General features: G+C 45.4%; 1 protein-coding gene across 11 annotated transcripts in view; it reads right to left on the bottom strand.

Moving 5' to 3' along the window:
• Window positions 1-26,532, bottom strand: part of KYAT3 (kynurenine aminotransferase 3) — a 492,939-nt gene that overhangs the window by 84,220 nt on the left and 382,187 nt on the right. For all 11 annotated transcript variants that reach the window (XM_085602145.1, XM_085602141.1, XM_085602139.1 and 8 more), the window contains 2 exons: window positions 21,829-21,918; window positions 5,095-5,281 (listed from right to left, as the gene is read on the bottom strand). In XM_085602145.1, the coding sequence (XP_085458271.1) occupies window positions 5,095-5,281; window positions 21,829-21,918 (277 nt within the window). The remainder of the gene's footprint in view (window positions 1-5,094; window positions 5,282-21,828; window positions 21,919-26,532) is intronic.

Consider the following 26,532-nt stretch of genomic DNA (forward strand, 5'->3'; position numbering starts at 1 on the left):
CCAAGTCAAGAATAGCTCCGATGAAATTGAGCATCTAAGGGGGTTCAGGTGTGGACAGTGAACCCCAGTGAGTGCAGGTGGTCCACCGTAGTCTGGAGGTGAAAGATGACAGACTGGAGCAAGGTCGCCTTCAATAACCACCCGTGAGATAAGGGAAGACTGGCACCCCTGGTTTCCGCAGGTGAGCTGCAACCACCATCGCCACCTTTCTGAACACCAGAGGGGCAGTGGTAAGGCCAAAAGGAAGCTCTGCGAAGTAGAAGTGGTTGTGGCACACCATAAAACCCAGGTAGCATCTGTGGGAAAGCAGGAAGGGAATGTGAGTATGCATCCTGCAAGTCCAGCGCTACCATCCAGTCTCTCGTGTCCAGGGTAGCTAAGACTTGAGTGAGCGTGAGCATTTTGAACTACTTCTTGAGGAAGAAATTGAAAGGGTGCAGGTCTAGGAAAGGACGAAGGCCTTCGTCCTCCTTGGGCACCAGAAAGTAGCAGGAATAATGACCACAACCTACTTATGTGGGTCTCTTAGCCAAGAGAGCCATCACTTCCTGGTAGAGCAAGGAGAGATGGTCCTCCGTCAGCCTGTTGCAAGTGGGTGGTATGAGTGGAGGGGTAGTCATGAAGGGGAGGGAGTAGCCCCTTCGGACAATCCAAGAACCCAACAGTCTGATGTTATAGACCTCCAGTAGGGCAGATGATGGTGTATCCAGACTCCCACTGGCTGCCCATGATGGTAAGAGGCCATACTAAAGGGGTTTGGAGACTGCGGGTGCCAAGAGGGTGGTACACTGACCAGACCCCAGGCTGCCTGGCCCATGGGGTCTGTGGGTACCGCGCACTTGGGCACGCAGAGGCTGGGAAGCTTGCGCGCTGTGATGGCTGGGTTGGTAAAGACGTGCCAGGAAGCCCCCTCTGTGGCCACGAAAAGAGGGAAAAGCAGACTGGGGTTGGGGAGGGGCCATGGAAAGGCCCAAGAACATGGCCATAGCCTTGCAGACCATGAAGATCTGCAGGGCTGAGTCCGCCTTGGGTCTGAAGAGATGGGAGCCATCAAAGGGCATGTACATAAGCGATGATTGGACAGCCCCTGAAAAGCTAGTCGTTCTCAGCCAGGCGTGGCACCATAAGTTCACCATCAATGAAACCGCTCTGCCTAGCGAGTCGGTGGTATCCAGTCCACATCTGATCACGAACTTAGCTGCTTCTCTCCCGTCAGCAACAGCTTGGGAAAGTATGGTCCGGGCCTTCTCCAGAACCATGGGCAGCACCTGCGCAACCGAATCTCATAGCACATGGGAGTAACAGCCCAATAGGCACGTGGTGTTCATGGACTGCTAGGCTGTTGAAAGAAAATATCGTCTTGCCTAAGGGTTTGAGCCTCTTGGATTCCCTATCTGATGGGGCAGTATGGAATGTGCCAGGATTTATACGAGAAGTAGAGGCTTGGATGACCAAGCTCTCCTAGGTAGGGTGTTGCATGAGAAACTGGGGGCCCCCTGGGGCAGGGCGATGGCAGCGGGCAATTGTTCTGTTCACAGGAGTTCCTGCGCTGGGGTTTGGACTAAGATCCAGGACCTTCTCACCACCATAGCAAACAATGCTCTCTCCTCTGTAGCCGTGGTAGGGGGAGAAAGCATGCCAGTATCTGGGGAAGTGTCCAGTCCACTGGCCTCCACCAAGTCCTCACACCAGTCCAGGGTGGGATCTAGGGGCTTCTTTTCTTCAGGGTCCGGCGACCCCTCCCAATCCTCCCCAAGCCCTAGCCCATAGGACTCCAGCCTGGAAGACACGGCTCCAGTCAGCGACGAGATTAAGTGTCGGACAATGCCTCTCCAGCACCGTGTTAGAGTCAGGGATTAGAATGAGAATGGCAGCGCCGGGTGCATCGGGTAAGGTCAAAATGGTACGACTGATGCCAGTCTGGATCAATCTGTGGATCCAAGGGGCCGGACTGAAGTGGAAAGAAAAGAACTGATGCTAGCATGCTGGGGTGGTGCCTATATAGGCACCGCGCACATCAAACCGGCACAGACGACGACACGCTGAGCCGAACGACACCACCTACCGGTGCATAGGGAAATTGACAAAAATGTTTCCGAATCCAGTCTGCTGCCTGGTGATAATTCTAGGGTAAGGAATCTGCAGCCAGTAGCCTATATCATATAAACTTAACTCGATACCCACGTCACATTTAATGCAACTTTTAGGTAAATGGCAACTTTAGAATGTTATGTCAAATGGGTATGCAGTTTAAGGAACTGCTACCCTTTTGACATACGTGAAATGTATTAGGGGCACGTATGCTGGACATACAAGCGCACCTGGCCTCCTCACCCTTATTGATACAACTTTAGGAAGTTAACACTATCTTGTTTTCCAGTGACTGTTTATGGTTGTTGGCCACAAGACATCAATCTGTGGGGGGATGTGTGAATACCTCTTAGGAAGGAAAACAAAGGGCCTCCTTTGGAAGATGAGTTACCTCTTACTGTCAGGAAGGCCAGTCAGGGTGTGAACCCAAAAGGTGAGCTTCGAATGAAAGTCCTGTTTAAAGGGCAAATGGTAGACACACATGAGAGGGGCAACTCTTTAGTTCTGGTAGACTGGTTGTCATTGATGGCATTAAAGGGTAAACAGCTGCCAAATCAGTTTTCCTGTGTGCGTGTAGACCTCAGGTAGCATACACCTCTAGGGTGGGCTACCAAGCTCCAAACACCGAGAGAGGGGTTCTACCATCTTGGAAGTCAGCTGAATGTTGCATTCTGGGATGCCACTTTGCAGGAAGTCATCATCAGGCAGGTGGGGACCTGGTAGCCCATTGGCTAGTGGTCACTGCATCCCCAGAGGGAAATTTCTGGGCATACAAGTGGTACCCCTCGCACCCAGTTCTCAGATCAAGAATGCACTGGAGAGGAAACTGAAGAAGGACTGCCCCTGCTGTTCCCTGGACCTGGCAAAGAGGCTGCACGAAAGACAGGACTGTACCTGCTGATCCTTGGGCTAGCAAAGAGAGGACTGTGCCTGTTGGGTCCTCCTCAAGGAAAAGTTGTCCCTGAGCCCCAGAAAGAAGTGACTCCAAGAATCAGTTGACTGACTTCCTCTTTCAGCTACATGGCCACAAAAGCTGAAGAAGCCACCTTGGTGAGTTGGTAGCCGCTGCAGACCGCATAAGCACACAGCCTGGGAGATCATGTCTCGGTGTTTTAAAGTTGCCCCCTAGTCTGCTGGACCCGGGAGAGTCAGAGTGCTGTTTAGTCACCGAAGATGGACACTACTGGGTGGCTCGAGAAATACCTCCTTCACAGGATCAGCATCCTGTATCCCTTGCATCAGGACCACTCCATTGAAGCCTTAAACTAGTTCTCCGATAGAACAAGGAATTGGACTGGAGGCTTCTTTGACTGCGAAGTAACTGTTTTCATTGACCCCTGTGACTCGCTCCCTGTCAGATTTGGTTACAGACCGGGACGAAGTAGTCGTACTCAACTTTACAAAAGTTTTCCAAGTAACTACTAACCGTAATAGTTGCCAATGCTTATTTGAGATTTGAATAAAAAGCAATGATATACTATTTGCTTACTAATTTACATCTCCGGAACCCTCCTGTGTATTTTATTCACTTTAATGTTTAAAAATTAATAAAAATAAAGGCTAGTTTTATAAATTGGTGACAGATGTTCTTTGTGATGTGTTTCATTCTTATTCATCTGCTTTGGTACTTCTAAATGCTTTGCACTTGCTCCTTCAACAAAGCCTGATTGATTGAAGCCACAGCTACCCATGATTGAGCGAAGGTTTGCAAAAGAGCCTGACTGGACCCAAGACTGGCTGGTGATTTATTACACGGTGAGGTCAAACAACCACACCATATAATAAACAGCTTTCCTCACATGATGAATATCCAACCTGGGAGAAAGGGCTGTGAAAGGAGGGGTTGTGGGGGAGAGGGGAGGTCACAAAACACGTTATCCCCATAATTTTTTCCATAGGAAAAACTAAACCAGGATAAAGAGTAAACGGAACTAAATCAAATTTGGCAGAATGCTAGATCTTAACCCAAAAAGCATACTTATTGTGATTTTGAGAAAAATTTACAAAACTAAGGTTGAAAATGTATATACCTATTGACTGGATACTGTGAAACTGCTGCAGGATGCAAATTCAAACATTGGAACAATCTGAGAGTCAAGCGGTAGCAAGGGATTGGATTGGTTAGCGGCAACAAGCAAGAAAATGTAGCAACTGCCATTAGAGGACGCATGGACTAGGAGGGGTACTCTGACATCCTGATCCTTAGGGAACAGGGGCATTCCAGAGGGCCCCTCGCCCTGGGGCCCAAAAAAAAACTCCTGTGGAAATTTAAACAAAAAGAGGGGTGGGGGAGGGTGTCTGTGGCCGGATGGCTGCAGGCTGTGCTGTGTGAATAGTTGTGCTTAGGATTGGGTGCTGAGCCTGGCTGCAGGTCAGGCCCTGTGGACACCGACCCCTGCCCCCCTCAAGAGGACTTGCCCGCTAAAGTATCGCAATATGATATTATTTACCTTAACAAAACCTCAGAAATTCACTGAAAAAACAAACATTAAAGCAGAAGGTAGAAAGATTTTAACGTAGAAAATCACTGAAAAAAGCACTAATGTTTAAAAAACAAACATTCAGGTAAATTAGCTAATTATTAGTAACTAACATACGTTTAATTTGCACCATCACTGATTTCAGATGTCGTATTATCAGTGATGTAATATGTGAGGTCATAAGCACAGCATCACAGCAATGCAAATTATACTTATGTCAGTTGAGCGTAACTGCTGAATTTCCCTGTTATTTTGGTGGGAGGGGGTTTAAACAGTAGTGCTTTCTTAACCTTAACTTTTGTTTTATTCAGAGAAAATACATATATCTTAAAACCTGTAAAGGTAGATTTTCTAAAATATTATTCACAATAAAAAGATCGTGGCAGCCACTGTAGAAATAAAAGTCTTTAGTAAACCCTGGAAAAAGACTTCTCTTTATGCCACAATGTGTAATCACCATTCTAATTGAAAATCACATCTCGAAAATCACAAACTCTTAAAAACCGCTCAAACAGCTACTTACTAAGCACAGAAATATCAGCTATCATGAAGTAGCCTCCTTCAGGAACGACAGGATTCAATCCAGCTTCTTTGAGTAGACTTGCCATCCTGTCGCGCTTAGTTTCAAGTTCCCGAGGCAGTGAATTAAAATAACACTCCGGATCATCCATACGGTCCACATCTTTCAAAATTGATTGAGCCAAGGCTTCCTGCAGACGACACAAATAAAATAAAAATAGATTCCATGGTTTTGAACTCATAGGATTTTGTTACGCGAGTATAGTAAAATTTGGAAAGGAACATATAATTTGTACTGTAATACATAAAGATACAAACAGATATGGTACGTACATGCCACAATCAAGTATGCTGTACACCCAGAGTGGGAAGGGTATGCCCAGATGTGGGTTCCTTGCTCACTGTGCCACTGGATTCAAGCTAGCCTGGTTGATGAGGGGCGATTCCATGATACCAGTCCCAGGATGCTGGTTACCAGTCAAGGGAGGACCTGGTTTGACAGCTCGGGCTGGACTGTTCCCATGTGGCGCAGGGTAAAGACTGATTTGCATATTGCTGGGTCTGGACTGGAGTGGCATGGTGAGCAAAAGTACGATGGAATTAACCCAGATCTCTTGACTGGTGGTGAATGTTTGATTTGTTCAGTATTCCGTCCATCATTTGTTTGTGCAGCTTTTTTCACCCTACGGGGCCGAATATGATGTTGTTTGGAAAGGCTCCGAATGGGATTCGGAATCTCAGAATCCGATTCGGAAGCTATGTTTCTGGCTGAATCGTACAACTTTCCAACTGACCGATTACGATGCCCAGAAATCATTCGGGCTGTCCGATTCGGTTCCGAAAGGCCTTCAGACAGTCCGAGTCTTTCGGAGCTGAATCTTACAACTCTATGGACACGTTTACGAGCAAGCGATGACTATGACCAATTCAAACAGCCGTTCCGATTAGGCCAGCCCGACATGAAACGGTGTCGGAATCTGACTTTGGGGGCCCGTTGCAGGCCATCCTTCACCTGTCTAGAAGAAAAATTATCCCAGTGGACAACTTTTGTGAACAATAATTACTAATGCAAACGTATTCAATGGCTTACACTATAAAGTTCTATTCAAAATTGTTTATTCATGTTGAACACCCAAAGGAATGTTCAAAATCCAGCAAACATCTGGAAAATATTTACACACAATAGTGCCCCGAAAGGAAGGGAGAAAGAAAAATGAGTGCATGGAGTGAAGGTTCAATGAAAAAGGAAAGGTAGTGACATTATATACATCCACATCATTATTTACACAAGAAAACCTGTCCAGCCTGATGATTTAGCTAGCAGTTACTACAAAGCCATTTCGTTAAATCGGCACAGCGAATGAAACACTGTTAACCACACTGGCGTAGACAGTGAACAAAGTCAACGTTTCGACCCCAAACAAACGTAGGGTGTCCTTGATCCTTACACAGGGGGTCTTCCTCAGGACTGAAAAGAAGGGGGGGGGGGAGGTGTGGGGTAGGCGGGGTCACCGTGGACCACCAAGGACTGGGGTGGTTGAATGATGATGGTGGGCCTGTGGGCTCCTCTGACAGAGCGACCGGATGGCAACTTATTTTAAACGATCTTTTGTGAAGTTTTTTGCGATGATACATGGCCCAAAAACCATTTAAAGGAATTCCAAATTGCTCGAGGAGAAGTCTGTGGACCGTCTCACAAAAGACGCTGCAAATAGGCCAAATCCAAAACCATGCCACTGGGTTCAAGCGAGCCTAGCTGATGAGGGGTGATAACCCGAGACTGGTTCCAGGATGCTAGTTTACGGTCCAGTGAGGACCTGGCTTGGCAGTTCGGGCTGGACTGTTCCCATGAGGGGCAGGGTCAAGACTGATTTTCATATGGCTGGGTCCAAACTGGGGTGGCATGGTGAGCAAACGAACAATGGATGTAACTCAGATCTCTTGACTGGGGGTGAATGTACAATTTGTTCAGCATTCCGTCAATCGTTTGTCTGCACAGCATGGGAGTGTGCAGCATACTTTCAGGGTAGCTGATTTACCTGGAAATCTGAGTTTGTGCTGCAGTTCTCCCTGACGTTTGCAAGGACCACACAAAAGTGATTGTTGCTCCAGGCCAACCAAACCTTAAGGGGGACCTCAGGTCAGCTTTTAAAGGCATAAGTGTGTATGAGCAAATTGTGTAACCACAACACTTGCTTCAAAGTTTTATTTTAAGGCACTTAAGCACACAAAGGAGCTATAGAGGGAAAATTAGATCAGGCCACCCTCCACTCAAAGCAAACAACAAAAACAATTAGACCTGATCATCTAGGGCAATACATTCTTTTAACTTTGAGTGGGAGTTCATTTTCTACCCCAATAGCAACCCTTCATATTTCTTAGGTATTGTCCCTACTCATACTAGCCCCATCTTCTCATTAATTTAAAAGAACCACGCTCTGAATTTTCAGTCACTGTGTACTACACCAATACCCTCCACTTCAACAGGTATATAGAACACACAAATGTGAACCAAATTTTGTGAAAGAGTTTCGTAAAAAATTGTGAAAAAGAGAGATAGCACCTCATGTGCGCAACACCATAGGAGCTTACTGGTTAATCATCACTAGTTGTGCCCACGTTTTTCATCATTGATCGCTATCTCGCAAAAATTAATTACATTGGTGTCCAGAAAAACAGTGAAAAAATGCATATATATGTGCTGCCAACAAAAATAGACCTCGTGAAGTTAAAATTGAGCTAAGCCACACCGTCAACAAACAGCCACTTTTATTCTCAACTCGTGGGCTTATTCAAAATAAAAACATGCTTGCAGACCATGTAATGATGGGCCAACATGTTTCATTGCCTGTATATAGTAGTGGCAATTTCTTCAGGGCATTAGGTCTTAATCCTCCTTTACTGGACCCTTGTTTAGTATACACAGTGACTGTTTAAACACAAAGAGGGTTTGTCAAAAGCACAACCAGCCACTTAGATATCCATCTAATTTCATTCCCCATATGTATCTTGTACATTTACACCCACAATTCATATTTACCCGGTAGTAGTCAAGGCCCCTCGTACCAGCTATCCACCACGTCACACAGGGACTCTATTCTATTGTAAGCCCTGTTATCAATTTAAGGACACTTGTGTGGTCCCAGTTCTAAAAAAGACAAACAAACATTAATGCCTGCATGTGTTTAAAAAACTGCCCCCTGTGTGGCTCATACAAGTGCAACCCAAATCCCACATTCTTTTTGATATTTACTACACAACACTTGTGACCAGCTCGTATCCCCATCCTGTTACTAGCATCACACTATGTTGTAGTTATCAATTACATGTAAAATGACCCCACTTGGTGAGACACTGTATTTTAACAGATGACACCAGCGGACTATCTTGCAGTCAGAATGTCCCGCTTAACCCCGTTTCAATTACTGCGCTCTCAATCATCATTGAATGGTGAATCACCACACACCTACTTCTGTATCAGCTCAAATTCCACAACCTTATACTCAGTAAGTCCACCCCAAAGTTCTTACCGCGTCTCCAAACGGACGAGCGTTATCTCGTTCCCGTGTTGATCGCGGAGGGGAAGCCAGATTTAAATGAGGCGGTTCGTATCCCGAAAGCCTGCTTGTTTACAAATCACGTGATCGGCGCTGCTCTGTGGGCGCCATATTAGAGTGGGGAATTTTTACCATAATTTAGTCATGATTCCCGCACCTCATTGTGATCTGAGCTACCATCCCATTATTATAATGTATTTTGAACCAAGCTTTTCAACATATGTAGCCCGTTTTTTACATATGTAATATAATATTGCACGCAACAACAATATTGTACTCCTACATCCTAACAGTGTATGTAACTAATATCGAAGTATAACCTCATGGGTTTTCAAGAACTTATGGAGCTCATTTATATATATAGTTAAATACCCCAGAATATTATGGGACCCTACCGACTCAATGCTAATGTCTGTTTACAACTGAGTGTTCCAAAATCGTTTTGAGTGTCTAGCCTGAAATAAGAAATTCGTGGAAAGACTGAGACCAGGATAGTCTCCATAAGAATGTTGTTGGAGAGACCTCCCCATATAAACACTGTCTACTGAACAGAAAAGAGCGTAATCAATATCAGAGCCCTGATACAGTCAGTCACATGCTGACCTTATTCCACTCTATGTAGTCGTTCAGACCAATCTGGTCTGCTTTCTCCAGAAAAATCCAACAAGCCTCTTTTTTAGATAGTATTTTGTCAATGTTATGAGTGTCCCCTACTACTTTCTCAAGAATAACCCAAGTCAGTGATCTGGCTTCATGATTTTGTTCTTTAAAATGTTGTACTAGTCTTGTCGTGAGTTGTCCTGTTCGGATCGTACTCAAGTGCTCCTGGATACGGATCTTGATCTTTCTAGATGTGAGCCCTATATAATGCATTCCACACGCACAGGTCAGACGGTAAATCACATTCACTGTATTACAATTGGTAAATTTAGTCAGATGCCATATTTTCCCATTCAACAACTGAACATGACTGAACATGACCAACATAGATAATGTCCTGGAGGGAGCGTGGACTCCTTCGGGCAAAGTTTCGGACGGGAATGCACCAATTTGTCCTTTAAATTACAAGCCCTTCTGAACCTAAATCTTGGTTGGGGAATTTTGAAATCCGATGTTGACAGTACTGCCCAATGTTTGCGAATAGCCAGGCGGATTTTGGTCGCCAAGGGATCATAGGTCATGACAACCGGCAGGCAGTCAGTTTTGGTTGTCACATTTTTCTCCAACAGCACATTCCGTGGAGTGTTCAAGGCTCTTTTTCTGGCATGCCTTACTATTTTGCTCTGGTACATTCTTTCCACCAATTTCTCACATAACTCTTCTGTTGTACAAAATTGTTTATGGAGGAACAGCTCCTGTGTTATCGCAGGAATTGCCCTACAGGCAAAGTATCTCTGAGTGCCGAGGGTGGAATGACTGGTAATGCAGAAGTGAATTCCTGTCAGTTGCCTTTTGGCATACCGTGATGCACCGTTTGTCCTTACTCACCACTATATCCAAATCTAGATACACTGCTTTTTGGTTGCTAAATGACCAAGTGAACCTCAAACTTGTGTCCAAAGTATTTAGCTAAGTAAAAAAATCCAGCAACCCTTTCTCAGTTCCTGACCACATACATAAAACATTTGTCTATATACCGCTTCCAGAGGCGAAAATTCGCCTGGAAGGGATTAAACGGATGATCAATGCAATGTTCCTCGAACTGGCCCACATAAATGCAGGCCAGACTGGGCGCGAAGGTCCCACCCATTGAAGTCCCCGAGACTTGTAAGAATAAATAATGTTTGTAGCTAAAATAGTTTCTGGTTAAAGCTATTTCAATACACTGTAATACAAAAGACTGTGGAGTATCGTAAAAGCAATCTTGTTCCCCAAGTGCCTGCGCTGCTGCCACGAGCGAGGCATCTTGGGGTATACAAGTGTACAGTGACTCGATATCAATCGTGACCAAAAACTCACAAGTTGAGTCAAACTGTATGACCTCCAAAATATTAAGGACATCCCAAGTGTCCTGGACATACGAAGGTTGTTTTATAACCGACTCTCTTAAGAAGAAATCAGCCAACTGTGACAAAGGTTCGAGTACCGATTGCACACCCGAAACTATTGGGCGGCCTGGCGGAGGCCTTTGGGCCTTGTGTATTTTTGGCAGTATGTAAAACGCTGGTGTTCTCGCTTTGGGATTTATCAGAAATTCCGCCTCTTTAACGGTGATCCACTTCTTCTCCTTTGCCACACCAACTATCCCTTTGATCATCTCCTGTAGTTCACTTACTGGGTCACTAGGCAGTGGACGATAGTTCTCACGCATACCTAACAGTCTCATAACTTCATTCTCATAATATGTGGAGTTCATAATGACCACAGCCCCACCTTTGTCCACTGATTTTATGGTGATCAATGGGTTCTCCTGCAAACTCCTTATTGCCCGCCAGTCATCACTATTCATGTTATAAGACTGGTGCTGTGCAGTATGTTCTAAGGAGTTAATCTCCTCCAGTACTTTGTGTTCAAAGACTAGGACTTCCGGGCCTAATACAGAATTAGGAGGGCAAAATTGTGAAGGCTGATGCAAGTTTGTACTAAATAATGACGGAGGATCCTGTGTTTTATTAGCAAAAATCTTTTTGAGTTAAATATTTCTCATGGTCTCTGGAAATTCGATTCGGCACTTGAAAGACTCATGTGTAGGGGTAGTTAAATATCCCAACCCCTTATTCAAAACCTGCAGCCCACCTGATGTAAGCATGTGGTCAGAAAGATTGACCACTATGTTGTTCATGATTGATTCCTCCCTCGACTGCGGGTTATTCGTGGCAAAAATGTCTGCCATGTTAGATCCTGATTCTGTCGTGTACTTCCTCTGTCTCTCTGGCCTCCCCCTCTGTTGCCCCTCTGGTTTGGTCCTAAAAAAGAATGTAAAAGTGCTCCCAGATCTTCATTAGACTCCTCCTGATGATTAAATCTAACTCAATTGAGAACTACAACATAGTGTGATGCTAGTAACTGGATGGATGTACGAGCTGGTCACAAGTGTTGTGTAGTAATTATCGAAAAGAATCTGGGATTTGGGCTGCACTTGTATGAGCAACAAGGGGGGCAGCTTTTTAAACACATGCAGGCATTAATGTTTGTTTGTCGTTTTTAGAACTGGGACCACACAAGTGTCCTTAAATTGATAACAGGTCTTTCAATAGAATAGAGTCCCTGTGTGACGCGGTGGATAGCTGGTACGAGGGGCCTTGGCTACTACTGGGTAAATATGAATTTTGGGTGTAAATGTACAAGATACATATGGTGAATGAAGTCAGATGGATATCTAACTGGCTGGTTGTGGTTTTGACAAACCCTCTTTGTGTTTAAACAGTCACTGTGTATACCAAACAAGGGTCCAGAAAAGGTGGATTAAGACCTCATGACCTGAAGAAATTGCCACTACTATATACAGGCAATGAAACATGTCGGCCCATCATTAGATGGTCTGCAAGCATGCAGTTTGTTTTTATTTTGAATAAGCCCACGAGTTGAGAATAAAAGTGGCCGTTTGTTGACGGTGCATCTTCTCAATTTTAACTTCACGGGGTCTATTTTTGTTGGCAGCACATATATATGCATTTTTTCACTGTTTTTCTGGACACCAATGTATATAATTTTTGCGAGATAGCGATCAATGATGAAAAACGTGGGCACAACTAGTGATGATTAACCACTAAGCTCCTCTGGTGTTGTGCACGTGAGGTGCTATCTGGCTATTTCACAATTGTTTACAAAATGGTTCCACAAAGTTTGGTTCACATTTGTGTGTTCTATATACCTGTTGAAGTGGAGGGTATTGGTGTAGTACACAGTGACTGAAAATTCAGAGGGTGGTTATTTTAAATTAATGAGAAGATAGGGCTAGTATGAGTAGGGATAAAACGGATTAGTTACTTACCTGTAATCCTAGTTCTCTTCCAGGGGTATCCTCATCAAAGTCATAAGCATTAGAATATTCCCGCCCACGCGCGGGACCCCGGAAACACTATATTATATGCGCCCCACATATATATATATATATATATATATATATATATATATATATATATATATATATATAAAAACAAGCAATTGCAGCCTAACCAACATCAGAGCTGAAACATGCTGTAAGGAATTTCCACTAAACATATAAAACATGCATTAGAAACAGGGGAAACAACCATAAAAAATTGTTTAGAAACTGTTTTAATGCTCAGTATACAGTAGAAATTCTCATAAACCACTGAAAGCATAGTAAGCTCCCAGGCTGCATTGCAAATACCCAGTCTAACAAGACTGAAAAGCTAACCTGTAGCTGCATAGCAATAAACTGACACCATGCCTTTAAGGGACACCTAACCCCCCAACTTCCCATCATGCCTCATGGGTGGCAGTTAGCTCAGTTGTTCTTTGCGGAGACTGAAAAAGCCATGGCACAAAGAGATGACCACATCTGTCAAAGATAACTATCCTTTGCCCGGGGAGGCGGGAGGGTTGCTTATAACTTTGATGAGGATACCCCTGGAAGAGAACTAGGATTACAGGTAAGTAACTAATCCTTCTCTTCCAGGGGATCCTCATCAATAGTCATAAGCATTAGTATAGAATAGCGAGCCTCACCTCATCTCCCTGCGGGCAAAGGAGAACATAGAAATGTGATCAGAAAGCTTAACCAACCGAGCTCGGATAGAGTAAAAAAACTATCCAAACAGATTCCTCAAGGAGGCCTGGCCTACTTGAGCATCAGCCCTGGAATAAGATTCTAGGCAGTAGTGCCTCGTAAAGGTATGAACTGATTTCCAGGTGGCTGCCTTGCAGATCTCTGACATAGGAACGTCATGCAAGAAAGCAACTGTGGCCGCTTTCCCCCTAGTGGAATGAGCCTTTGGGGTTAACGGTAAAGGCTTTTTCGCCAGCTGGTAAGCTAAGGTAATGCGGGACACAATCCATCTCGAAATGGATCTCTTAGCGGCTGGGAAGCCTGTTCTCATGGCGCCATAATAGACAAATAACTGGTCAGATTTTCGTATGCCTTTGGTACTTTCTAAATAGAATTTAAGTACCCTCTTAAGGTCCAAGGAATGGAGCGACCACTCCGCCGGGGTCGCAGGATTTGGAAAGAAGGATGGCAGGGAAATGGACTGATTGATATGAAAATCAGACACTACCTTAGGGAGAAAAGATGGATGCGCCCTCAAGACCACTCTGTTATGGTGAAAAACAGTGTAAGGCTCTTTGATACACAGAGCTTGGATCTCGCTTACTCTGCGCGCTGATGTAATGGCTACCAGAAAAGCAACCTTCCAAGACAAATGCTGCAAGGAAGCTCTGTGGATGGGCTCAAACGGTGGGCCCATCAATTTGGATAACACCAGGTTCAACTCCCACGGAGGAGAAGGGTTTCTAACCGGGGGATACACCTTTTTCAACCCCTGTAAGAAGTCCTTGACCACCTGCATCTGGAAAAAAGAGGGCTGCCTAGGTGATTTCCTGTATGCCGTAATGGCAGACAAATGGACCCTGATAGAAGCATACTTTAAACCTGATCTAGCTAGGTATAGAAGATAAGACAGAATTACATCTTCCTGACCCTTTGTAGGATCAAGGTGATTTTCCCTACACCAAAGAAAAAACCTTTTTCACTTGAACGCATATGACGCACTTGTGGCGGGTCGTTTTGCTTCTTTCAAAATATGCATACAATCAGGAGGCAGATTCAAATGTCCATACTGCAGGACCTCAGGAGCCATGCTGTCAAGTTCAGTGAGGGAAGGTTGGGATGCAGAATCCTCCCGCCCATCTTGGTCAGCAGATCCGGCCTGCAAGGCAGTCTCCTGTGTGGAAGTACCAACAGATGAAGAAGGTCCGGGTACCACCACTGCCGTGGCCAGTCTGGAGCGATCAGAAGCATCGTCATGCTGGATCTGAGAAGTTTGGACACCACCTTGGGGATCAGGGGCAGAGGAGGAAAGGCGTAGGCATATGTCCCTGACCAGTCCATCAAAAGCGCATTCCCCCTTGTCCCTGGACGGTGAAATCTGGACGCGAAGGCGTGACATTTTGTTTTTTTCGTCGTCTGCGAAGAGATCTGTCTCCAGACGACCCCAACGATGGAAAAGGTCCGCCACCACCTCGTCGTGCAGCACCCAGTCTGGCTGATCTTCGAAGTGCCTGCTGAGTGAGTCTGCCTTGATGTTGAGCTCTCCTGGAAGGTGCACTGCCACTACCGAGAGGTTCCGGGCGAGAAGCCAGTGCCAGATCGCCTGAGACTCCAGGGAGAGAGGACGTGACAGAGTTCCACCCTGCTTGTTCAGGTTGTCGGTCTGGACCAGGACCGAATTGGACTCGATTGCCGGTAGGAAAGCTTTGAGAGCAAGGTGGACTGCTCGGAGCTCCAGGATATTGATGTGGTAGGTCTGTTCTTTCGCCGACCACCGCCCTTGTATCTGAAGGCACCCCATGTGTGCCCCCCAGCCTTGTAGAGACGCGTCTGTCACCACCGATTGCGCCGGAAGTGGCTGGTGAACAGGGACTCCCACCATCAGATTCCGCTGCTGAGTCCACCATGTGAGGGAGGATCTCGCCGCCTGGGAGAGACATATCCGATCTTCCCATTGACCTGTTGACTGATCCCACTGGTCCTCCAGAGTTTGTTGCAAAGGCCGCATCCGCAGCCTTGCGTTGGGGATAAGAAAGATGCAGGACGCCATGGAACCCAGCAGGGATGCCACCTGTCGGACCAACGGTTTCTGTACCTGGAGCAGTAGGCCGAATTCCGTTTCATTGAGGACAGTCTCTACTCCGAAGGGTACGCTCTTCCCATGCTTGTGTCCAGAGCGGAGCAAAGGTAGTGAATGGTTTGGGTGGGCTGCTGCACTGTCTTCTCCATGTTGACATGAAGGCCGAGATCGTGCAACTGTTGAAGACATATCTGGAAGTCGTGCCTCACCTGCAGCTGGGATGGACCTTTCAGCAGCCACTCGTCCAAGTATGGATAGACGAAGAGACCTCTTCTGTGGAGGGCAGCCGCCACCACTGCCATGCATTTGGTGAAGACTCGCGGAGCCGACTTGAGACCAAAGGGCAGGACCTTGTATTGATAATGCTTGCGGCCGACCACAAACCGCAGGTACCTGCGATGACGCTTTGCTATGGAAATATGGAAGTACGCATCTTGGAGGTCCACTGAACACATCCAATCCCCCACTTGCAGATGTGGACATATCTGATGAAGTGCCAACATGCGATACTTCTCTTTGACTATGACCTTGTTCAGAAGGCGAAGGTCCAGAATTGGCCGAAATTTGTGCTCCTGATCTTTTTTGGGGACCAGAAAGTACCGGGAGTATACTCCCTTGCCAATTTGAGACGGAGGAACCCTTTCTATAGCCTGCTTTTGGAGAAGGGTCCTTACCTCCTTTCGGAGCAGTAGTAATTGATGATGACTGGACTGTTTTGGTGGAATGTCTTTTGGGAGCGCACGGAAACGTAGCGCATATCCACTGCGCAGTATATTCAGCACCCAGCGATCTTTTGTGATGCTGACCCACTCTGCCAGATGTTGTGAAGCACTTCCTCCCACTGGAGTGGGCAACGGCGGCAGAGGAAGCCACTGTTCATGACTTTCTGCCTGCCTTCGCTGTGGTAGAGGACTGCTGCTGGTGGCCTCCTCTACCTCTGCTGGCCTTTCCTCCTCGAAACTGCGATCTTCCCTGCGCTTTGCTCTGGGTCCACTTAGGGGTTTGAACCCTCTGTTGAGGCCCTTTGCGTTGGTTGGGTCTGTAGCGGCGTCAAAACTCTTTCTTCTTCTCCAGCCCAACCGCCTTGAGAGTGTCCAGCTCAGTTTTCATGTGGGTCATTTCCTCATCTGCATGCGTGCCGAACAGAGAAGAGCCAGAGAATGGGAGGTTTAATATTCTCTGTTGAGCATCTGGCTTCAGCCCGGTCAGTTTCAACCAGGACGATCTTCTGGCGCACACCCCATGCGCGTACAAATGAGCTGCCAGTAATGCCCCATCCGCTGCCGTGCTGATTGACTGATTAGCCACCAGAGATCCCTCCGTGATAATTTCGTCTAAGTCTTTTTGGTCCTTCTTTGGAAGCTTGGCTTTAAAACGGTCCAAAGAGTCCCAGAGGGCCCTAACGTAACGGCCCAGGAGCGCCGCCGCGCTGGAGACCTTCAGGGATGCAGCCGCTGACGTACAAGCTTTGCGACCCCATGAGTCCTGAGATCTGCTCTCTGTCAGGAGGGACAGAGGAAGATGCCGATACTGCGTGAGTCTTCCTCGCTGCTGCTACTATCACAGAGTCCGCCGGAGGGTCCGACTTGACAAACACCGGATAAGAGGCAGCCGGCTTATACTTTTTTTGGATGCGAGCAGGCACCGCCTTGATGGTTGAAGGCATTAAAAAGGTGTCCATAACAGGTTCGAGGATCCCCGGAACCAAGGGAAACAGAGGGCGAGACGCTGACTTCTGGTGAAGAGTCTCAAAAATCACAGTTGTTGTGACCTGAGGGACTGACATTTGAATGTTTCGTTTCTGCGCACCTCTTTGTAGGACCTCATGATACGTATTGATATCATCAATCTGCGAGACCCTGGATACCGGGCTGTCCGAAAGTGTGGGGGGGTAATCCCGCCTCGAGGACCGGGTGGATGAAGTTGAAGAAGTAGATGGGGTTCTCCTACTCCGCCGATTATCCCTGGATGTCTCCGCACGATCATCTCGACCCCTGGATCTCCCAGCACGTTCATCTCGCCTGGGGGAGCGCGATCTAGAGCGCTGTCTCACCGGTGACCTCTCACGTGCTCGTCTAGGCGGACTCCCCCTGTCCACTTCTTCCACCAGCCTCTGGAGAGGAGACCTATGGTGCAGACCGGCATATTCTTCCATCCTCCTAGTCGCCCCTGAATCCCGCCAGTGATGCACGGGTCGCAGCCATTCGGGCGACAGCTGAACCGACGAAGTGGTCTCATGTGGTCTTGAAGGAGACCTGTGGGACCGGCCAGTATCCTTGGGACGGCTTTGAGGAGTCACTGACCTCGGAGAAGCCCTCCTGGATGAGTGTGAGGATGAATGGCGCGAAGCTGACTCCGTCACCAGTACCACGGATTCCCCAGACCTCACCGAGGCTTGTCTCGACGTCGACCGTGCTCTTGACGTTGATCTGTGTGCATGCCTGGCCTCCCGTCTGCTCGATGTCGAACGCCTTGGCGACGGATATCTGTGCCGATCAGAGGTAGGCGAAGAATGGTGCCTCGACGGCGAACGGCGATGCAAAGCCAACGACAGAGGAACCCTCTCTCTCGACATCGAACGCCGTGTAGACGACGGCGGAGCAGTGTCCATTCTCGACGTTGACAGTCTGTGCGACGACGGCTGAGGGGTAGTTCTCGCCCTCGAAGCCGAACGCCGTTGAGACAACGACGGAGACTTCAACCTCGACGCCGATCGTCGCCTGGTTGACGTTGGCCGAGGGGTCTTATCTCTCGACGCCGAGCGTCGCCTGGTTGACGCCGGCGGAGGGGTCTTATCTCTCGACGCCGAATGTCACCGGGTTGACGACGGCGGAGGGGACTTGTCTCTGGACGCCGATCGTTGCCGGGTTGACGATGACGGACGACTCTTCGACGTCGACGACGTACCTTTCCTCGACAGCGAGCACGCTGTCGAGGGTCTTTTTGAGGAGATATGTCCCATCTGAAGGTCTTTTTTCAGCGCCGAGCCCGACGCTGAAGGAGAGGGACGCAAGGACTTACTTCTAGAAGGCGTCCTGGACCTCTTGGAGCCCTTCTTGACCGGAGATCTTCTAGATGGATTCGCCAGGCCATAAATGCAAATCCTTTCCCTGTCTTTCAAAGTTCGTTTGGACAGGTTCTGGCAGTGAGGACAGGTCTTAGGATCATGGTCCTTCGGCAAACATAGGATACAGACCCTATGGGAATCAGTCTTGGCCTTCTTTTTGCCACAAGAAGGGCAAGGGTCAAAAAGGGATGGCATTTTAGGTATTAAAAAATGCCTAAATCTGTGAAAAAAAGACAGCTTCTTACTTGAACAGATAGAAAACGTCGAAGTAAGGTATAAAAAGTTGTTAAAAGTGAAATGATTTTTTGAAGAAAGCAGAAAAAAAGTGGAGCTGTGTTGCTAGGGTCCTTCCAGAAGGAGCCGGAAAGAACAACTGAGCTAACTGCCACCCCTGAGGCATGATGGGAAGCTGGGGGGTTAGGTGTGCCTTAAAGGCACGGTGTCAGTTTATTGCTATGCAGCTACAGGTTAGCTTTTCAGTCTTGTTAGACTGGGTATTTGCAATGCAGCCTGGGAGCTTACTATGCTTTCAGTGGTTTATGAGAATTTCTACTGTATACTGAGCATGAAAACAATTTCTAAACAATTTTTTATGGTTGTTTCTCCTGTTTCTGATGCATGTTTTATATGTTTAGTGTAAATTCCTTACAGCATGTTTCAGCTCTGATGTTGGTTAAGCTGCAATTGCTTGTATATATATATATATATATATATATATATATATATATATATATATATATATATATATATATATGGATATTTATATGTGGGGCACATATAATATAGTGTTTCCGGGGTCCCGCGCATGGGCATATTCTAATGCTTATCACTTTGATGAGGATCCCCTGGAAGAGAACTAAGAAATATGAAGGGTTGCTGTTGGGGTAGAAAATGAACTCCCACTCAGAAAGTTAAAAGAATCTATTGCCCTAGATGATCAGGTCTAATTTTTTTGTGGTTTATTTTAGGGCACACCAGACCCTAACTTCAAGGTGGCAAGCTTCCCCACTCCACCTTCTCCATAGGCTGTGAAGTTTGTGGGATCATCCATGGCCCCTTTCAAAACCCCTTGCAACTTTACCTCTTCCTAAAGAAGCTGCATGTACATCTACCCTTCACTAGTGGCTAATATATTTAACGTCAAGGTAAAAATTGTGCTTCCATATGCTTCTGTAATGAGAGGTGTTCTGTTTTAAGTGTTGTAGAAGAGTTCTTGAACTTTCAGGTGGCTCCTTTTGTGATACCAAATTGTGTAGAAAGTATTAAACTCAGTGATATTGCTTATTGTGCTCTGTACTCTTCATCCGTAGCAGGGCTCATAGTTTGAGGGTTGTAGGTCATTTATTGAACTGGGAAAAAACCTCAATGTTCTTTCTTTTGAGCATTTATATACGATTGCACTTAGTCTAAACAAAGTCAAGTAGACAGCAAAGTGATTTACAATTAGCAAAAGGCAATACAACCATTGTGACAATAAATCTATATCATTCTTAAAGTATCTTTACATGGCATTACATATTTGTACTATTTTTGATGCTTTGCTTTTTCGATGGCGAGAGTTTCTTCTGTGACATGAATTTGAAAGTTCATGATGCTTAATTATATCATAGCATGATTTTCTTCAAGGGTCAAACGTTGCTCCTTGTTATGATGTACTTCTATCCTATAAATTGAGGTATGAGATCTAAAACAATAGTTAGTACAAAAGCAGCAGATGTATTAAAAAAAAAAAAGAGCGGTTTTGAAACACTGATGCTGAAAAGAATCCATCACTGGATATTTTCTGAGTACAGAAGGGGTGTTGCTCAGTATCTTAGGCACTGCCCCAGATTATCGTCTCAGCATTTTCTGCTTGTTGAAGATTTATTTTCAAATAGCTGAATTTTGCAAATTCAATTGTCAACAATTGTTTACTTCCGAAGATCTTGTATGCCTTAATAGTAAGCAGAGGCTAGTTCATTATAAATATATACAAAGAATCTCCAATAATTCCAAGGGCCTGGCAGGATGACTTGAGAGAAGATGCAATATGGTGGCATTCTTGAGTCCCGGAAGCAGGTTCCATCATCTGGCCTCGAACTGCCCTGTGGTGGCAGATACTGGCCGTAGGTTTCAACGCCCTATCTTGAATGGTGTGGATGACGTATCATGGCCTTTTTGGTGAAAGAACAAGATGAACTATGAAAATACACGGCAATTGCATTGTTACATCCAAAAGGACAGGTGGTGATGAGTTGTGGAAGGGGATCCTGCCCCATTCGTTCAGGATAGGCTGAAGGATTTATATTATTACAACAACTGTATGGAAAAGCAAGTGTATTTTCTCCCACAATCAGGCAAACCGAGACATATGGATCTCTTTATGAATTTATGGAGTGAACCAAGACCAGTTCATCCACTTAAATTATTTGTGAAACGTTGAAGGGCATGGTGTGACAGAGATATTATTTAACAGTCTGCAGAGAAAACATATAGCCGGAACCCAACGACTCACCAACAAAATGTACAGATGCGTATACTATGCTGCTCTCACACGGGGTTTCTACATAAACGTACTCCAAATACTTAGGTGTTTTGACCACTGTATCAGAATTTCAGCAAGTACACAACAGAGGAACTGTATAAATGCATGTATTATATTATACATTTCTTTGTATAAAATGAATAAAATAGTTGCTTCGTTTAGTTGTGCCTTGTTCAGTTCATGACAATAAAGAAGTTTCTGCCTATTTTTTTTCACATGGCTGGTTTTAGTGCATTTAAATTGGGGATAGACTGCCTTAGCTTCTGTATCCTTTCTAATGCTCTTGCAGATTTCTTCTCATCAACATAGTTGGAGAACCCATGCAGTTGCTTTTTATTCTTTTTTGTCATTTGAAAACTTGTGAAGCTTTTCTTATACAGCACAGATTCTGTTTTTTTATATGATTATCGTCTGTTATACCAGACTGTGAGGGTTGTTTAGCGGATATATATTGGCAGAGCCTTAGTATTTTGGCTGACTAGTGCTCTCCAAGGATAATCCCTACTGGCCTTGGTTGAAAGGTTGATCAGTATTCAACATTTATGACAATCTGAGACAACTCAGGCTGGTATTTATTTAAGAAAAGTATCTGGGCATGTAGTTAGTTTGTCTTCTAATGTTGGTGCTGTAGACACAGCATGGAATATGTTTTTTAAGACCATGATTAACCTGTAGTTTCTGTTCTACCTTCAAATTATGTTCTGATATTGAACAAGAACAAAATAAAAAGAGAGTTAAGCAAAAGCAACAACACAATACACATTTTAACACCCAAAATGAAACAAATATCATGAATTAAGAACAGGTAACACAATATAATGTAATTAGTACTTACTTGCAAAGGAGTTGCACAAGTATAAACTGAATTCTGCTGCACAGTTTGCAGATGTTTAATCAGATGCGGTGGACCAACTGACCAGCCAAGCTTAAGAAAATAATAGCATACAGAATATTACTTACACATCTAAATAAGGCATACAATCTATATATTACTATACAGTCCAACTTAAGAGAAAACATAACACTTCACATCATTAATGTCAGTGATGATATCAAGTATCATGTCAAAACTGGATGAAGAGATGGTGTGTCCATAGAAAGGACACAGTCAGGTTAGGACGTTTGAGAGGAGAACTAGTTGTGTAAAGTTGGTATTAGTACGTAAGAAGTGAAGGAAAGAAAAGAGGAGGGTGGAGGCTAGACAGGGAAACAGGAGAAGGGGAAATATGAAGAAGGTGAAGAGGAAATGCTATGGAGAGAAAGAAAAGCACATCACCCATACTCTTTGCTCTAATTTTCCATCTCAAAAACGATTCTGTTGTCTCCAAGATCATCGGTAAATGGGTTGTATCTCAATTTTCCATTTCGTAGCTCCGCAGCCATAACATTTTAGATGGTTTCCTCAACTGTTTCCTTATTACAAATGTGTATTTTCTATTTTCCCATGAAGGAGCAGTCCCTTTAGAATTTTAACTGCCAGTCATATAATATTATGGAGCAATGTAACCTTTGTTTGGTAGAAACGCCATGATATTACAAACCATGAAACGTTTTCACCCTAGGTTTTGATGGTCTCAGTAACGAGGATTAGAAGTTCTGTGGAAAAACAAGGCAAATGTCTTGTTTCCCCAGTGTATCTAGCTGTTCAAAACAGCCACAGCTTCCGGAGGAAAGTGTCGGGAGGAATGTGGATCTACCAAGTGAGTCAGACCTGGAATTATGGGCTCACCTGGTAATTTTTGTCTGTAAGGAGAACCTCAATATTTCACCCAGAACACCCACTAATTCTTCACCCTCGGAATTAAGAGAACCATCGATAATGTTAACTTTGGGAGTGTGGAAGTACTGGGTGTGTGTACAGGGCTCTCATATTGAGGCCCTTAAAATGGTAGTTGGATGGAGAAGGGAGAATGGAGACGTTGTTGCTTCCAGGACTCTGCTGGAGGACAACAGTCAGGTGCTTGAAACATAGGATAGAAATCACGTCACTTATCTTATCCATTGTTTATTCGTGCTATTGAGTGAATCACTGAGCCACAGTGTTCTGGAGGAAATGTGTAGAAGGCTGTATATCAGTATGTAATGATAAGAATCAACCTACAAAAATATTAAATCCACAGTATTGACTATCATTATATTCAAATGTTATATTTATATAAAGAAGTATACATTTACTAATGTTAACATCTACTTACCTTGATGATATAGTAGATTTGGTATTTTTCTCACCCTCTTTCTCAATTTACTCTATCATCCCTTCTTCACTCGTCCCCCCTCTATTTCTCCGAGATATATTACAACCGTCTGCCTCTTTGTCACCTCTGTCACACATCTGCCTCCCCCTCTCTTACAAAAGTGTCTTTCTGTCCTGTCCACCTTCAGTTGCTTAACTGTATTTCTCATTGGTTTATCACTTCTTTCTAATACCTGACTCGCCCTCTCTTTTTGTTGCTTGTACTGTCTTTTCCTCATCTGTTGTTAGTATGTCTTTCTCATCTCTCTCACGAGTCTCAACCTCTCTCACATCTGATTGGGGCGGGTGCTCGGGGGCATCTCAGTAGTAGAACTCCCAGGTCACGAATGGTGTTATTGTCAGGATGTTACATTGTAGTGGGCATTCCACTCTGCAAGAAAGTATTCAATTAAACATTCAGTCCTACCTGTGGTAACTGCAGGCTACCAAAAGAACATAAGGCTCATGAGAGCCTTGTTTAACTTTTGTTCCTGCCGCTAGCATTAGAACATGTAAGGCCAGAGGGACCTAAAGGCAGTGCCAGGGGTAGCAAGGGGCACACAATAAATGACGTGCATGACCATAGAGTCTGCAACAGGCATCTGTTACATTTTAAGGCCTTAATATCCGAGGCTTTTGTAAGGATGGTGGAATCACAAAAACAATATATTGTTCCATCCATCAGACCCTTCTGGTCGCAGGGATATATAGGGTTATGTCGGTTTACCAAAACCATTTGATACCCAGAGCCAACAAATGAGCTGCAGCTTATAATGATTTTTCATTGTGTACCGACAAAGCAGCAATTCATATTGTAAAATCTAATGTATCAAAACGGAGTATGAAAGAAACCGATGTACTTCAAAAAATGTGCACAAGATACTGAGATCAGAAACCATGCTTATTTGTACACCACTCAATTTGGAGTTAGACATACTATTCTGTGATTGAGGGAATCTTGTAAAGGGTGTTCATCAATGCACTCTGGCTTACAACTGGATGTCAAACGCTGAATATGCTACTTACCAGTATGAATCTGTTCTTGGCATGTAGGGCTGCTGACATTCATATCTGTGCATAGATCGCCGCCTAGTGTTGGGTCCGGATGTTTGCACGTTGTTGTCCTGGAAGAGTCTTCGAAGTATCCTGGGATAGGTGACTCCTCCCCTAGACTACAGTGCGCATGGGCATCCTCTCCATCCTCAGATTGTTTTTCGCCATTGTGGCAGTGATGGAGTAGATACAGAAAGTGATGACCATGCTTACAGTAATTCTGAGAGCTGCAGCTGCTACAGGCGCCGGGGAGGAGGGAGGGCGATATGAATGTCAGCAGCCCTACATGCCAAGAACAGATGCATACTGGTAAGTAGCATATTCAGTTCGAGGCATGTGGGCTGCTGAATTCATATCTGTGCATAGAATACATAGCAGTGCCCTCTATTAGCGGCGGCTACCAGTGCCAGCTGCAGCGGTCTGAAAAAGAGTTTTGAGAACAGCCTGTCCTACAGCTGCCTGCTGTTTTGATTGCACATCTACACAATAGTGTTTGGTAAATGTATGCGTAGTGGACCAGGTGGCTGCTCTACATATATCATGCAAAGGAATGTTTCCTAGGAAAGCCATGGAGGCCCCTAACTTACGTGTTGAGTGTGCTCGTGGGGGAATCGTTAATGTGCGTTTAGCCTTTTGATAGCAAATTTGAATACATTTAACGATCCATCTGGCTATACCTGCTTTGGAGATAGCGTTACCTTTGTGGTGTGGGGCAAAGGCAACGAAAAGTTGTTTTGTTTTCCTAAAGACTTTAGTCCTGTCGATATAGTACATGAGGGCCCTCTTTACATCTAGTGTATGGAGTGCTCTTTCTGCGACAGTTTGTGGGTTTTGAAAGAAAACAGGCAGTTCAATAGTTTGGTTCATGTGGAACTGCGATATCACCTTGGGCATGAATTTGGGGTTGGTACGTAGTACGACCCTGTTTGTGTGAACCTGTATGAATGGCTCTTGAACGGTTAGTGCATGGAGTTCACTAACTCTTCTTAAAGAAGTGATTGCTACTAGGAAAGCTACTTTCCAGGTGAGGAATCGAATCTCGCATGAGTGCAGAGGTTCGAAGGGTGGACCCATCAGGCGTGTGAGGACCAAGTTGAGGTTTCACATTGGAGCCGGTGGGTGGCTTGGAGGAATTACTCGTTTGAGTCCTTCCAAGAATGCTTTTATGGCCGGCACTCTGAATAAAGAGAGGTGCTGCCTGTTCTGGAGATAGGCTGATATTGCGGTCAAATGGACACGTATAGAGGTGTATGCCAGATTGCATCGGTATAGGTGTAAGAGGTAACAAATTATGTTTTGGATGGATGCGTCTAGCGGGTTAATGTCACTATTACTGCAATAAATGACGAATCTTTTCCATTTGGCTGCATAGCAAGCCCTGGTAGTGGGTCTCCTGGCCTCCTTAATGATGTCCATACAGTCAGGTGGCAGGTTAAGGAAGCCAAATTCTAGGACTTCAGGAGCCAGATTGCCATGTTCAGCTGTTGCGGATCTGGGTGCTGAACCTCTCCATGGTTCTGCGTCAAATGCGCGGGTTTGATCCGCAGCCTTTGATGCGGCACCACGGAAAGTTCGAGAAAGGTGGTGTACCATGGCTGGCGTGCCCACGTTGGAGCAACCAGGACGAGTGTCAGTGAGTGTTGTCTGAGTTTGCGTGCCACCAGCGGTATCAATGGTGCTGGGGGAAAAGCGTACGCAAATCTGCCGGACCAGTTCATCCATATCGCATTGCCCTGCGACTGCGGATGTGGGAACCTGGCGGGAAAGCTTTAGCATTTTGCATTTTCGCTTGTGGCGAAGAGGTCTATCTCTGGATGACCCCACTGCTGGAAGTACGGTTGGAGTACTGATGGGTGCAACTCCCACTCGTGCATCTGGTGGCTGTGTCTGCTGAGCAGATCCGCCATCTGGTTGTCCTTGCCGGGGAGGTGTTCCGCCATGAGGAACATGTTCCTCTGAATGGCCCACTTCCACATGCTCTGAGCCAGATGAGACAACTGTGGAGAGTGTGTTCCTCCCTGTTTCTGTATATAGTACATGGCGGTCATGTTGTCCGTCCGGATCAACACGACTTTGTTGCACAAGTGTACTTTGAATGCTTTCATAGCCAGGAAGATTGCCATCAGTTCTAGAAGGTTGATGTGCATCTTCTTTTGTTGTATTGTCCATAGTCCTTGCACTGTGTAGAGAGACGCGTCCGCTGTCAGTATTATTTGTGGAACTGGCTCCTGGAACGGTCGGCCCTTGCAAAGG

The sequence above is a fragment of the Triturus cristatus genome, chromosome 4_2, assembly GCF_964204655.1.
Source record: "Triturus cristatus chromosome 4_2, aTriCri1.1, whole genome shotgun sequence".
Lineage (NCBI taxonomy): Eukaryota > Metazoa > Chordata > Amphibia > Caudata > Salamandridae > Triturus > Triturus cristatus.